Source organism: Besnoitia besnoiti (genome assembly GCF_002563875.1).
Source record: "Besnoitia besnoiti strain Bb-Ger1 chromosome Unknown contig00014, whole genome shotgun sequence".
Taxonomy (NCBI): domain Eukaryota; phylum Apicomplexa; class Conoidasida; order Eucoccidiorida; family Sarcocystidae; genus Besnoitia; species Besnoitia besnoiti.
The window spans coordinates 465,021-480,173 of record NW_021703916.1 but is presented as its reverse complement, the minus strand read 5'-3'; the positions used below and the strand labels follow the sequence as shown (position 1 = coordinate 480,173).

The window sequence follows — 15,153 nt, the reverse complement described above, 5'->3', positions numbered from 1 at the left end:
GCCCAGAGCTTGCTAGGTGAAGACGAGGGCAACGGCTTCGTTGTAGTAGGTATACAGCTCATGATTTGCGTACAGTTACTTATTGTGTTGCATCCGTGGAAGCAAGGCTTCGCGGACGAAGGGTAGTGAGCCACAAGGGACCGACCTCTTTCCTCTTAAAAAAAGAAAAACTCTAGGGTAATCGAAGATGATTTGTAGGCGGCGTCTCAATAAGTTTTCTCTTGTTGAAAGCGTTGATTTTCCGTTTCGTCCATGATGCATCTACAGTCGCGTCAGGCGCACGTATATGTGGAGGCCTTCGGACATCTAATTCACGCATCACCTGTCCTCCGCGAGCACTGCTTTGCCTGTCTCCCCGCATGGGTTTTGCGCATCCGCTTGCACGCACTTCGTTGACGTTTTCTTTTTTTCCCCGCACCTTGTTGCTGCGGTGCAGAAGCTACAGCATTTCGCGCTGGATGCTTCGAGCGAAGCTGCCGGCTCCCGGAAGACCCCTTCTCAATCCTGAAGACAGAGGAACGAAGTGGCGGACACCTTGCCCGAAACATCAAACACAATCCCCCGAGACGCCGGGAAACGGCAACAAAAGGCCTCTTAGCGCCTTAGACGTCTTGCGCCCGCGGACAGCCGCTGTACGGGCAATAATGAAAAACCCCTCACAGTCCTCCTCGTGATGCTCGAAAGCTCGCTTCGCAACCTCTGGCCAGAGTTACGCACTGGTTTTCCCGTCATGACCGCTTTCCCTCGTTCCTTCGTTGCAGCAGGCCGGTATCGCCGTGACGCCGAAGACTCAATGTAGACGAGTCTGTGCAGAGAGCGGCGAAGCGCGACAGCTTTTCACTGGCTACCACCGCGAGCCGTCACATCTCCAACGCCTTCAATCTGCGTGTACCTCCTCTCGTATTCCTTGACAATTTTTTTCTCTTCGTCCCTGAAACGTTCATGGTCAACCATCGACTGAAGCCGATTAATCTGACAAAAAATAAACACAAACAGCGCACCAAAGCAATGACGACTTGCGTACGATTTAAGAATGTTCTAACGCAACTAGGTGTCTATCATTCTCCACCGCGAAATGTAAGGATACAGGTAAGCGTCAGTAACTACACGCGTGCGATTGATGTCTATCCCGAGTAACAACACATAGTGCCGTCGGCCACATCACTATTAAGAAGGCTTAGCTGAATCTTTGACCGCGCTCAGAGACAAGCTCCTGCGCTACACGCACCCTCGTTCTCGCAGATGACATGAGGGGAGGGAGGACAAGCATGTTGCACTCCTCGGGCGTCTTGTGCGCGCGAAGATCCTTCGTTTCAAACACCCGAATGAGATCTGCAGGATCTCTTCCCTTGAAAGCGATTTCGTAAGTCACCGCGAAGAGAGGGAAGAGATGGTCTACCTCGTGCGAGGAAATGACATCGAAAACTTCGCGAGTGGTCAGAGTGCCCTGAATGGGGGAAAGTACACAAAAAACCAACAAGCCGACGCTGAGGTGCTATATTTGCTGATGAGAGGTCCGCGGAAGCCGCGCTCTCGGAAACAGAGCGAAAGGAACGCCTGCTTACCACATCACGCACCGACCGATGATGAAGCAGACGCCCTTCGCTTGACAGTTACGCCGTTTACTATGCACGTCTCTCCCCGTGACTGCTCGAAGACTGCGTGTAGCTTCATTCTCTCACTTGCAGCTTTTGTCCGTTAAGCATCTCAGCCTCGATTTCGTCCCAAGACTTTTTTCCCTTTTGTCGAACGAACTCGGCCGCGCAGCGTGCATTCCGCCCTCCGAAGACTGTCGTGATAACGTCTGCGTACCCCGCGCTGTCAAAGAACGTTTCCTGCGCAGGACAGAAGGCGAGCTGCCAGCCACATCCATTCAGTCTCTCAAGACGTGTCTTTTATTCTAGTACGCGAGGGAGAGCGCACCATAACAGAGAAAGCCAGTGCAAGCGTCGAGAGCTGCGAACACATCTAGCTGAGGCCCCCGGATCACAAGCAAACAGCGAGGCCAGCGAGGTGAGCATGCACTTACGGCGATAACGTTATCAAAGAAGAGCATTCCAAACTGCTTCATCTCCTCAACGCCGAGGCGAATGATCGCACTCTTGGCATTTGTGCCGAGGCCCAGACCGTCGCAGAAGCCGGCGGCGAGCGCGACGACATTCTTGACTGCTCCGCACACCTGCAGAACAGCCGAAAACGTCGGAGGACTCGACAATGATGGCCTTTGCAGTACAAGTCAATCGCGGAATCACACGTTATGAGTGTCCATCAGTGCTCGCTGCTCCCTCTAGTCTGTCTACAGTATACGCGTGGCCACCATCTGCATGAAAGAGTTTCCTTCCCACCGTGCGGCTTTGGCATCTTCGCGTGCTTCACTCCTCGCCACTTCACCGGCTACATGACCCCTTGCGGCCTTGGGTCCTGCTCGCGCGGGAGCCTTACTTGTACACCGGCTACATCTGGGAGAGCGTTCACTTTCAAATACGGCTTGTCAAAGAGTTGCTGCCATATCAACGCCGTGTCTGTCTCGTCGGGCGAGTGGCCGATAGTTGCTTCGGCGAATTCTTCTCGCGCGACGTCGTTCGCCACATTCGCGCCTGGTCAAGGAAGAACGAAAGACAGAGGCAACAAAAAGCTGATATGGACGACTTGCCTACAAGGAGCCGCATTACCTAAACCACACAGTTTCCATATATATATATATATATATATATATATATATATATATATATATACATATATATACATGTATCTGAGGAGACAGAACTCTGCCGAAACTCAGTGTATACGCGCACTTGGCGGGGTCTCGGCACGTGAATCCAACACGCGCCGAAAGGGATACAAGCCACGCGCGCTGTATGGTGAGGGGCGGGGGGGGAGGGGGGGGGGGGGTGAGAAAGCCCTAGCAGCGCAGTGAGACTGTCGTGTCAGTTGAGGAGGCCTACCGGAAAGAGCCGCACACTCGACAATGTTTAGTCTAGAGCGGATCATCTCGGAGAAAAGATGGGGGCGTCCCCCTTCGACGTGCAGGCCCTTGAGTAGCGAGATAGCTCGAGCGTGGGCAGGCACAACGCGCGCCTTTGCGATTTGGTCGCAGACCCTCTGGCAAAGGATGCGAGGCAAGGCAAGAGTTGCTGATGCGTCAACGGATGGAACTGCAGCCTCCACGACCAGCCGGTTGTCACACTTTCCACGAGCTGGACAGCGTGCCGCCGTAAAGTGAGAGGTGAACTAGCGTCAATAAAAAAGGGTGGCGCCAGGGGACGCGTTCACAGCATCGGCTTGTCCCGTTGACGCAGAGAGTCAGGAGCCGCAGGAGCAAAGTTGCCGGGGAAGACTCCTAAACTGCAACCATGGCAAAACAATAGAGGTCATCAGAACGAAGCACGCCTTACCGCGACGAACTGATGGGGCATCACAAAGACAAGGAGATCGGAGTCACGACAAGCTTCAACGACGTCGGGAACTGCGACCAAGTTTTCGGGCAACTTGTAGCCGGGCAGATATCGGACATTTTCATGCTTCCTGTTGATGATGTCTGTGAGCTTCTCACCGCCAACCATCTCCTCGAACACCCACATACGGACCTGCGAAACGCACAACGCCAGCAATTGTACACCTTTCAACGAATACACACAATTAGACACTTACGGAAAAAGTGTGAATTTCTATATCTGGATATCCTGAGCGAGTCAGTGGGAGGCGCCGCATCTATCTGTGGTTTGGCAACGTAAACATGAACGCGGACGCGGGTAGCACACATGGCCTAAGTGATACTGATGGAAAGGCGACGCGGAAATACAGAAGAGAGCCTCACTTCATTGTGAAAGACGTAAGAACGTTCTGCGTTCTGTGCGACGATCTTGCCGATGACGCTACCCCAATTTCCACTCCCGACAAGGGAGACCTGCAAAACACGAGAGAGAAGCGACAAAGCGAGGTATACACACACATGCATCACTGACGGAATAAAAACCAGCCATTGGGGACAGCTGGTTTCTGCGCGAAGCTCGACCTCAGGGGTTGGCGCTAGCGGGGGACGCACAGCAATAAAAATGCACCACACAGATGCACAACGAAACGACTCGGATGCAAATCAAACTGCACAGCTTTCAGAAGTCCTGCGACTCACCCTCAGCGGTCCCTTCTGTAGAACCTGGAAGAGGGACTTTTTCGGCTGAAGTGGGCGAAGGAAGGAATCCATCTTGGCTGCACCCTGAGAGCGTTCGCCTTTTCTTCGCTGCGTGTGAAAATCTCGCGAAGAGAGCGAAAAAACTCGTGTGTCCCGTCGGCCTGTGGACTCCCTGGACCCCCAGCGAGAAGAAGCTGAAAACGGAGAAAAGGACGCGGCTGCCCGACGGGTTGTTGCTCCCGTGCGGATCGAGTAAGAGAGGGCACAAAGACAAGATATCGAGGGCGCCTTGCCGCCGGAAGGGGCGAGATTGGCGCGGAGACCAGTCAGGAAGAAAACGAGGAACAGAAGAATGAACGTGCGAGCAGAGCCGACCACAGAAGAAACCAAAAGAAGGCCAGAGCGCATTCGGGTTTCACAAAAACCCGGCAACCCACACACACTCAGAGAGGGTTTTGTGACGCTTCTGGCTAGGCTCGTTCCTGGGGTGCGTGACCTCTGTTGGGAGAAAAAGTTAAGGAAAGGAAGAGCTGGCAGTTTCTCAAGCGAGCGGCCCCAGAAACTCGGGGCAATGCGCCAGATTCCCGCAGCCCACGCGTCGATGGGTTGCTGCGCCTGCGGTGTACGAGGGGCGCCACTTGTGAATTGAACGCGCCCTGGCTCCAAGCTCTTCCGATGCACACGAGCAACGACAGAGGAACAGAAAAACGGTGGACATAGCATGGAGAGATCTGCGCGGAATCCACTCATGGACGCCCGGAGAGGTTGTGGAAGAGTGACGCTCTCCGATGCTCCCTGGTGGAGACGGACAGCGACGTTGGCCCTGTGCAAATGGGATGAATCGGGGTAATCGGAGACAGACAGAAAGAGACTGTCACGCGCCGCGCTGGTTTGCTCACTCTGGCAGGAACTCCCCTCCGGTGATTCGCTCGCGCAACCGCTCGCTTCGTCTTGCCTTTCAGAAAAATGAGCAGCGCACGAACGAGATACACAGACTGGAGGGCAACACACAAAAAATGACGCTCGCTCGCCTGGTGAGAAACAAGAGAGATCGCTGCGCGTTCGCCGGATACACGCCTGTCCAGCTACAACCCTCGACGGAGCAGACAAGTCTCCGTATGCGCCAAACGAATCGCATGAAATGAAAGAAAGATCCTCTGAATTAAAGGAATCCACGTCATTGCCAACCGCCGTTTGCGACGTGGTGTGCACTGATGTGAGGCAAATACTCTTCTTGGGAGAGCGGCGTGCGCCGCAGAGATGTGCCCGGCTAGACATCCGATCAGCTACTGCCCGGAATTCAATGTTCCCGACGGGTTCGTCCTGCTGTCCCGCATGCACAGCCGCCGCGGACGTGCTCTTCACCAGAAAAAAATCAACTCCCTCGTAGCAAGAACTCGAGTTATTGAACCGCGGAACAGAAAGAAAATTCAGCTCCATCCTGGTCGACAGCGCAGCCGCCAGGCCCTGCCGCTGTCCAAACAGTAGAGAAAAGAAGTACCTTCACTGGAACCTCCCCTCCGGGGCTTGATCACGCGCCCTGCGGTCGCCTCCCCTGGGCTACGCCTACCGCGCTGGAGCCACAGCACCCCTCAGTTCCTCTTGCAGATGAATATAAAATTGAGATACAGGCGTGACGGAAGCAGAAACATGAGTTGAACCGAAGCTGAGACGCGTTCTTGACTTGTTCAGGGCAGCGTACAACACAGAATAGCCCCCTCGTTAAAGAGTCGTAAACCAGACCAACGCTATCCACAGACGTCGCCGCTCGCGCTAGCCGGTTTTACAAGAAAAACTGTGTGAAACAATGAGGGAATGCGAACGTGATGTGACATAATGGATTGCTATGAGGCTTCACTCACTCAGCAGCCCGCCACCCTTTCCGGTTCTGGACCTCTCCACATGCTTCACAGTCATAATTCGAAAAGGATGAGACGAAAAAGGTCGCCAGCTCTCACCGGAGAAGAAAGGACACGTACATCGTTAGTTGAAGGTCGGTGATCGGAATGCCGCCATATCACTACACTCTAGAGACGATCGACTTTAGGAGGACATCACTGGTGCGCGCAGGCGGGCGGGAGGGCCTCCCGCTTACTCTGGCGCCGCTGGAGACAGGGGCTGAGAACCACTGACCAATACATTCTGCTGGCGGGGAGGCGCGGCAGCATGTAAAAATGTACATGAAGAGTCATGGATAAAGTAATGTATAGTGCTTAAAAAGAATGCTTCCACGTTCTCAGTTTCTTTTAACGATATGTGCCAAGAGGGCGTGGTGATGAGGCCACAACATAGGACGGGCGGCAACGCGCCAAAAGATTGGCAAGGCGTCCGCAGATGACAGTGATACGAAGATAGATCCAGGGTAGAACTGAGAAAAAACATGGAAAATCGTGAAAAGAGATCCACGAATGCAGGCTTCGCAAGGTTTCTCGCAAGTTTGTCTCGTCCCGACACGCTGTCGCACACATGCTGCGCATCGTTGCTCCCCCCCGAGACCATCATCGGGGGGGGGGGTCGTTGCACACCGCCGAGCGCCACAAGACAAAAATCTCGCCTCCAGTGGTCAGGCTTAAAACCTCCATCCCTGTACCACGATCACAATGCATCCGAAAACAATCGCCTCTCCTGTGTTCTATGTGCAGGCCAGGGTTTGAGATGTCTACCGTGAGCTAGAATGGTATATATTCGGTTGCAAGTCCCGTGCCTTCCGGATGCCTGTCGACAAGTGTGAGGGCTCTACTGCGCCTCCTAAAGGAAGGAAGGGAAAAATCTGTCCTCCGGACCGTACCGGAAGACGATCTGTTTGATGCGAGCCGAGGAGAGTCCACTCTGTCGGCTGCTCGATGCTGTGAGGTACAGCAGTGGCTCGCGCCGGAAGGTTCTCGGCTGGTGTTGCGCCCCAACCTGGGCGACGAGGCGCTACGTACAGACGGTTTCAGAACCTTTTCCGACCTGTGCGCCGGTAATGCCTGTTGCATAGAACTGAGAACGGTCGACCATGCGGCTTTCGGCTCTGAGGGTCTGCGGCTGTGCATATTCAGCGCAGCTATGGGGCCGCAGTGCGATTTGTCTCCCCCGTACGCGGGAGACAGCAGCATTGCCCTCTGTGCGCAACGTCACGCGGCGCTGACAACCGCTTGACCCGAACGCGGGCGCAACGGAAACTAGAGCATCGCCTTTTCTGTGCAGTTTCATCTTTGTTTTTCAGCCCCGCTGTTGGCAGATCACTACACGCTTGCAAGCGGATTAGGTTTGCAACGTGAGCGTAGGTACTGGAATCGTCGGCTTGCCCCAAGCTCTCTGTGCCTCCCCATCCGTGACTCACTCATCGCATGGTTGCTGGCATCTACAGTAGTTGTCCGAGCCGGTGCCCGTTCTTTGTTTTTCGTTCTTTTCACTCCAGCTATTGTGCTGTTTGGGCAGTATATTGGTGCGCTTACTGCTGCCCAAGTCTTCGCAACGAGGCAGGCTTTCGAGACCTGCAAATTGACCCGGCAGTTTCGTGACGCGAGAACCGTTGCCTGGCTCGTCGCATAAATGACGTTGCCGCGCCTTAGCTTTCCCGCACGATGGGGAGCAGACGTCGCAGGCTGAAACCAGAAAAGATTTCTTCTCCCCCGTTTTCTGCGGCGTCGCGAACTTGTCAGCTGCGCGTACACATCGGGCTGCCACACTCTAGACTCCCGCCAACAGAGACGTTCGCGCGCCTTTTCCGCAGGTGCCTGTCTCCGCTGTCTCTTGTCTCTGCTTTCGCGTGTAGTCCGAGCTCCTCGTCCAATGGCACCCTTGCTCTGCCTGTTGCCGCCGCCTGGGGGCCAGGCGCCCGCGCCTGCGGCCGTCTTTGGAAGCCGATGCGGCGTGTCCGCGGCGTTTCCCTCGTATCGGTCTTCACTCTCGTCTTTCTCTTTGTTCTGTCCCTCGGTGTCTCTCCAGTCCTCGTCTGCCTAAAAAACCCAGGCTCTGCAGGGGCGCCGGGTGCGATTCCGTCGCTCTACCGCGCGGTCTCGCCTAGCTACGGAATCAGAGCGCTCGGAGCCGCAGCCGTCGGCGCAACTGAGCCGCCGAGAGCAGCTCCTGCGGAGGCACGCCACGCAGAGCGGGGCGAGGAGGGACCGGGGCGGGTCGACTCAGTACGAGAATCCACACTTCGTGTAGCAGACGGCCTCCGGCAGGAAGATTCGGCAGCGAGCAGGAGGAGACTGGGCAAGCCGCTGGGTGAAGCATCGCGGCGCAACGCGCCTGCAGAGAAAGAGGGGACAGAAAAGGATGGAGAGGGTCAGGGTTTGGAACTCTTTTCGGTCTTGGCCTCATCGCTGGTGCCCCGGAAGTCCCGCGCGCAGCCGGGGGATTTGGTTGCTCCAGCCAGCGCGAAGGAGATCGACTCCGGAGCGTCAGATCCAGATCTCTGGAGCGGCCATTCCAAGGGCGAAGGGACACCGAGGGCGCCAAGCGGGTCAAGCGAACCGAAGGCTTCGTCCTCCACCTCGACATCGAAGCGTGCCACGAAGGCAGACCCGGTTCAAGGAGCTTCGCGGGAAGACGCTCACGGGGAGCCGAAGCTTTCTTCTTTCTGGAGGACGGTTTACACGTCTATCAGTGTCGGTCTGGTAGCCATCGCGGGCTTGGCGAGTGGACTGACGACGGGTTATATGTCGTTTGATGAACTCCAACTTCTCGTCATTCAGGAAACCGGCCCTCCCCAGGAGAGGAAGCAGTAAGTGTAGCGGATAGACTTCATCTCGTCTTGAGTTTTCTTTGTGGCGCACTGGGGCAGCAAGCGGATGCGACCAGCGAATGGGTAGAGGCTTGTCAAGTGCGCTTGTCGGGCGCTTTTGCGAGGTTTGCGGCTGCTTTCGTTTCGCTCTTGCTTTCGGGGCCCCGCTGATACGTACGCGCGCTGGGTGTGCGAATCGCAGGGCGGAGGCTGTGTGCAGTATCGTCCGAGGGAACCGGCATCAGCTGCTTGTCACCTTGCTGCTGTGCAATTCGCTGGCGATGGAGGCGTTGCCGCTCTTTCTCGACCGGCTTCTGACGCCGCTTCTGGCCGTCGTCATTTCTGTCACCGCGATCCTCTTTGTCGGGGAGATCTTGCCTCAGGCGCTTTGCACGGGGAAGTACCAACTGCCCATTGCCGCGGTACGCAAAGGAAGCATCCGCCTCGCTTCTGTCCGACTTAGCGTGGGGCCGTTTTCCGTTTACCAAGACTGGCTGTTGTGGTGAGACGCCTTCGCTTACTGCTACGCTGCTCTGAAGTGTTCCGCATTCTGTTTTCAACACTCCTTTTGACGCCGGTGTCAGGATTTACTATGACTCCGCCAGCGACCTTCCTTCCCCTTCCTCCTCATCCCACTGGCTCGTCAGGAACTGCCTCGGTTTTTCTACTGCCGTGTGTGAGTTGCTGCGCCTTCAGCAAGTGCCGCTATTGCGCGTTTGCTGTGCAGGCAATGGCCCCAGCGGTGCGGCTTTTGATCTTCCTCTTTGCGCCTCTCGCTTACCCGATCAGCAAACTTCTAGACCGTTTCCTCACGTCAGAAAACCGAACGAATCTCTACGCGCGCTCGCATCTGAAGGCGTTAATTGGTTCGTGCCAGTTAGAGGATCGCCTCACATTTGTTCTGCTTTGGTGACCCGGTCTCCCCTGGTTTTGTGCGAAAAACCAGAGAACAAAACCAGTTGAAAGCCACAACAGTGCTGCCTCTTGCGGCCTCTCTCTGTGCATTCCTCCGGAACCGGCACAGTGGCGTCATTACCTGTAGCCCAAGGACGGCATCGTCGCTCTTCTGGCCGCCCTCTCCGGTTCCGCGGCGTGCGACTTGACGTGCCGCTTGCGGTGCGTTTGTGCCCCCCAGGCCTCCATGAGAAGGATCGCCGTCGCCCGTTTCTGCTCCAGCACGCAATAGAGCAGCAGCAAGGGCGTTGCGTCGCTGTGGGCGCGTCCGCGGAGAGGCCTCGCTCTACGCCGGCAGCGAGCGACGACCGCGCCGCGCCGCCGCGCCAGAGTACAGCGCCGGAGGAGCCGGGAGCCGATCGCGGCCGGCACGGGAATTCGCGGCTTGGTGACGCAGCGGGAGACAACGCATGCGCAGAGAGCTCGCCTCTTTCCTCTCGGCAGGGCGGCGGAGACCGGGAGAGGGACTCGGCAGAGGCTGGCGGGGAGAACGAGCAGAGACTGAGCGGGTTACGAGGCGAGCGAAAGCTCGATCCCCAAAGCGCCCTGCGCGGTTCAGGCGCCGATGCGGGAGAGGGCTTAGAAAGGCAGGACGGCGCTGAAGAGGCAGCCGGCGCTGCGCACCGAGCCTCGAGAAATGTCTCTTTGCCAGATGCGGCCATACACAGGTCTACGCCGGGGGACGCCCTGCAGTCCGCCTCGAGAGGCGAGGGCGGCCTTGGAGACACGGAGGGAAAGAGATGGCGAGCGCGAGAAGAAATGGAAGATGCCGTTGGCCTAGATCGGGATGAGGTTCTTATCATGCAGGGTACGTCGGGTCGCTGCTGGCTGCACTAACATTCCCTTGAAAAGCGGGCTGCAACTGAGCGAGATGGTTCAGAATTTGTGTGTTTCTGGCGGGGCGAACCGCGCGCCTCTCTAGTCTCCCGTCGTTGATGTGGTACCAGCAGCGACATGACCACCCGATGCGTTACTCCCTACATCTTATGCTTCCCTTCGTTTATCGCGCCGTTTGAACGCGACCCCCAGGCTCAAACTATCAAACGCTGCGCCCTGTGAGCAGGTGCGCTGGATATGGCGTGCAAGAGCATATGCGACTTCATGGTCCCGCTTCACGACGTCTTTATGCTCGTAGGCATCTGAGAAGTAGCGCACCTCTTCACCTGAGCCTAAACGAATCCTGCCTAGGGGCGGGCGGGTGGGGGCACCAGGCCTTGCTGTTGACGCAGAGGGCGCCGTGCCGATAACTGTAGATCCGCGATCTTCTGACTTGCGTGTGGCGTCTTCTGGCGGGAGGCGCTATGCAATACGCGGCCAAGATGCTGATTTCGTTGGTATCAAATTGAGACCGTTTGTTCTCTATCTACCGTAATACTTATTTGGTCTAATTTCGTTACAGACGGCGTTTGGCACACGCGCATAACTAAAGTCGTCTCCCCCCTTCGGCACTTCTGCTCTGGTGGCTGTTTTGGGTATTTTAGTTGCTGCGCTCTGGCCTCGCCCTTGGTGGCCAGCTGCTGGTCTGTACAAATGATCCGCGATCCAGAGCTGTATAACTCAACTAAAAAAAAACATAGACGTTATAGTTCTGCACATGTGTCTCGTACTTTGCAGGAGTGCTCGATGCGCCTTACCCGCGATTTGCTCGTCGATATTCTCCGCAAAGGCCATTCCCGCATTCCAGTATATGAAGCGTAAGACGAGGCCGTAACGCTCGACGCGCCAGCGCGGGCGCAGCAGCAGTAGGGTACGGTCGGCTCCAAGTGCGGGTCGTGTTCCGCAGGTGCGACCCTTCGCGTTTGTCCACGGCAGAGCTGTGGCCTGCGCGCACCGCCTGTGTCCAGCGCTGTGTTTTTGTGTTTTGTTTTGTGTGTGTGTTCGACGGCGGCGGAGGGCGCCGCGTGCCTCAAACTACTAACAAATGCGCGACCTTCTGGGGCCCGCGCACACACCCCGCCCAGCGTCACCCACAGGAGTGAAGGCCAAATACTCGTGCAGCAGCTGCCTGCCCGGGGCTTGTGCGAAAGATGGTATGCACAGCGTGGCGAACGCTGTACTCTCTAACTTGTGTGTGTTCTCTGCGGACAGGCGTCGCTCAAACGTTCGAGGCGTCCTTTTGGTGAAGAGTCTGATTTTGATTGATCCAAATGCGGGTAAAGAACAGACTTAAACTCTTGACTCTTATCCACCAGCCTACACATGCAGATGCATCACCTCAAGGCGCTACATGCGGTCAGCCCTATCCAGCTAAAAGAACGTTGCGCTTCACCGCAGATCACGTGTGTTTGCCAGCTAGTAGGGTTCGTGTCCGTCGGAGGAACCTTCGAGACGTGGGTACGGCTACGGGCCAAGCGCCAGGGTGCTAATTGCTTCACTGCGGAACTGGCTTTTACGGAAACTCTTAGGGCACGCGTAAAGGGGTGCCTGCTGGACAGTATCTAAAACGCGCGCGTCTTTGCTCTGGCCCAGTAAAGCTGCTCTGCCGGGAGGGGGAGGGGGTGTATGCTGTCTGTATGCAGGCGTTAGAATCCGCGACCTAATGCGAGGACGGGCATTTCGACGGCTGTGCACGCCGTTATTTATCGCGCCGTCCGTGAATCCGTATCAAGTTTTGAATGAATTTCAGGAGGTAAACTCTTTGCGAACTGGTGCTCTGCTTTTTCGCAGACATCTTCGCTGCGTGACGCAGTCATTGGCCGAGTTGCGTGGCGAGGGGAGGCAACCTGGCGCTGGAACAATGATGCGACTTGTGCAAGCAGGATCCGTTGCACTGTGTTCATTATCCTTCGGCTCCATCGCCGCTGCCGAGTTGTGCTCGATATCCCTTCTCTTCAGGGACGCTGTCACTTGGCCTTCGTAACGCACGATGTCGCCGCATACCAGCAGGCCTGGGAGCAAAATGTGGACGTCCCCGCCACCGCCGATCTCCTCGGAATCGTCACGCTGGAGGATGTTATAGAGGAACTCATTCAAGAGGAAATAATGGATGAGTTCGATAAGCGCGTGGTGAGGCCTTCTGCGTTCCCTGTTGCTGCTCGATGGGCTGCCACGCGAGCTGATTGGCGGACCTGCAGAGTTGACTCAGAGAAGGCGAATAGGGGCATAGAGGGGACGCGTGTGCAGGCTCGCCCAGTTCTAGCTCCTTGCGAAATTCTGCATTGGCTTCTGCTTTATCGTGACACATCCCTCGGTGATTCTGATTTTGCTGCGTCTCAAAGATTTGTCTAGCCACCTTAAATTTTTGCACTTGCTTATATCGGAAGTTTCTATCTGTATATGGTTTCCTATCCTGCGTTCGACGCATCCGATCGCTTGCCTGTCGCACCTGACACCTTTAGCTGTATGGCATGCTCTGCCCATTGTGCGCGGCTTGCCCTCTTGGCTTCCTTATCTCGCGGCCAGCTGGTGTATTTCATTCTTCCTATAAAATCCCATTTGCTCCCTTCTTCCTCGCTTGTCGGGCACCCTTTTGCTGTCTCGTCTGTGTTTCCTGTTCCTGCCAGGAAGGCATGGTGCCGTCGACAGCGCACGGCTTGGCGTCGGCGAGCAGCTGCCACTCGCGGGCGCGTGGAATCACGCCGGTGCGTTCCAGATACCACGGGATGGACACTTCCGAATTGCTGCTCCTCGGTCAGCCTCGCGCAGAGGCGGCGGGCGGCCGGCCTCTCGGCGGCTTGCGCTCGGTGTCGCACAGGGACCCGCTCCTTTTCTCGACTCAGAGTCCGGGAAGCATGAGTCGCTTCGCTTCGCTTCTCGCTGCCGAAGAGGCTGCGTCGGCCCAGTCGCCGGTGTCTGCCTCGTTCGGGGCGCTGCCACACCTCGGCAGTCGCGCCGCGCTTCTCTTGACCCCCGGCGATCGAGCAGCCGCGGCAGCTGCAGACGAGGGACAGGACGGCGTGGCGCGCCTGGACACCCGCGGCTCGGCGCGAACGCCCTGCGACCTGTTCCCAGGCGCGGGGGCAGAAGCAGCTGCAGCGACTATCGGGTTGACCGCGCTGGCCGCCCATGCAGGCTCAACCCGCGAGACTGCGTCTCGCCCTTTATCGAGCATGCCCTCTTTGGGAAGTGGCTTGGACACAGAGCCGCTCCGAACATTGAGCGACACGTCGTCGCTTGCACTGAAGCAAGAGATGTATCGGCCAAGTCCCTGCACGGCCGCCTCGCCGGAAGCTCCAGCGGCTCTGTCCTCGTCGGCAGAGACTTCAGCTGCAGGGACACTTCTGTCGCCGGGAGAAAATCCTCTCTCGCCCGGTCGCCTGGCTTCAGCGGAGGTGGCGTCCACACCCGCAGGCCGCCAGTGCGCGCCCGAAAGTCAGCAGCCATGCTATGCACCCAACCGTCGCACTAAACGACGGCGCCCTACGTGGATCGCTAGTGGGAGCGCCACTCACTCCTCCAGCGGGCGCCCTGTAGCTGGCGAGCAGGAGGCTCTCACAGGGTCTGGGGCAGAAGGAAGTTCATTTTAAGCACGCCGGCTACGTGTTACGTGCGACCTGATTGTATTTCGTGGGCGAGCACCCCCGCAGTTGTCCAAAAGTGAGGCTTCTGCAGGAAGTCAAAAAGAGCGCGGTAGGAAGCTTGTTTCTACCGAGCGGACGCACGGAGAGACAGAAAGTGAGCGTACTCGTTTGACGAACCCGAGAGAGTTCCTGAGAGTACGCGGCGAAAAATGAGACATGATGCTTGGCAGAAGCTCATGAAGCGGCATGGCCGGAGGGCCATACGCAAAGCAAGCGCGCTCCTGCCAGCTGCGTCGCCCGCCGCCCTCATTTGGTTTTGTTGACTGCGTGCGCGGGGTGCGTGCGAACTGGACAGCGTACTTAGTGCTTATCACTCCCGCGTGTTGTTTCGGCCGCGACAGCCTTGAGCCATGGATGTAACATGCTAATGCTGTCACTAGGTGACAAGAAATGGAAGGGGGGGGGGGGGTGGTTGCAGTCCGCACGGCAGTAAGTTTAACATTCGACATTCCCAGATAACTCCCTTTCGGGCTGTCGTATTCAACTGTAATTTAAGAAGAGATGCAACGGTAACTGTGCGCAAAGACCGTTTTCGTATACCGAGGCGCTGTGGCGTTGCACGACGCACAGTCTGCCTTGCCTGCCTTACGCGAGGCATGTTTTCTTCTATGAGCACAGCGGGACCCCGGTTGGTCAGCAGCAGAGGTGGCAGACGGACATCAACTCACGTGATCAGTTTTTTGGGGTTCAAGACGTTGGATCTCCACTCCACGTACTCACTCATTTCGCCAGTGATATGGATTTAGGATTTGGTATTTGTTTGCCTTTGCTACAAGCCTCGCGGCGCTGGATGGCAAGGTAGTTCACTTTTCCACGTCGAGAATCAATACTGC

The 15,153-nt window shown here is 56.7% G+C and overlaps 2 protein-coding genes across 2 annotated transcripts; one reads left to right on the top strand and one right to left on the bottom strand.

Moving 5' to 3' along the window:
- Nucleotides 1-837: 837 nt before the first annotated feature.
- Nucleotides 838-4,882, bottom strand: BESB_025520 (putative glycerol-3-phosphate dehydrogenase (gpdh); the record flags this gene model as incomplete). The annotated part of the gene is made up of 9 exons (XM_029361232.1): nt 838-1,038; nt 1,208-1,447; nt 1,683-1,835; nt 2,030-2,179; nt 2,443-2,597; nt 2,946-3,102; nt 3,396-3,587; nt 3,818-3,907; nt 4,133-4,882. 9 exons carry the CDS (start codon nt 4,880-4,882, stop codon nt 838-840), a joined length of 2,088 nt encoding a protein of 695 aa, XP_029215587.1.
- Nucleotides 4,883-7,701: 2,819 nt separating this feature from the next.
- On the top strand, nt 7,702-14,266 carry BESB_025510 (CBS domain-containing protein; the record flags this gene model as incomplete). Its single annotated transcript, XM_029361231.1, has 10 exons — nt 7,702-8,846; nt 9,049-9,268; nt 9,574-9,712; nt 9,982-10,608; nt 10,864-10,931; nt 11,415-11,494; nt 11,889-11,953; nt 12,320-12,429; nt 12,636-12,806; nt 13,304-14,266. The coding sequence occupies 10 exons, from the start codon at nt 7,702-7,704 to the stop codon at nt 14,264-14,266; spliced, it is 3,588 nt and encodes a 1,195-aa protein (XP_029215586.1).
- Nucleotides 14,267-15,153: the final 887 nt, after the last annotated feature.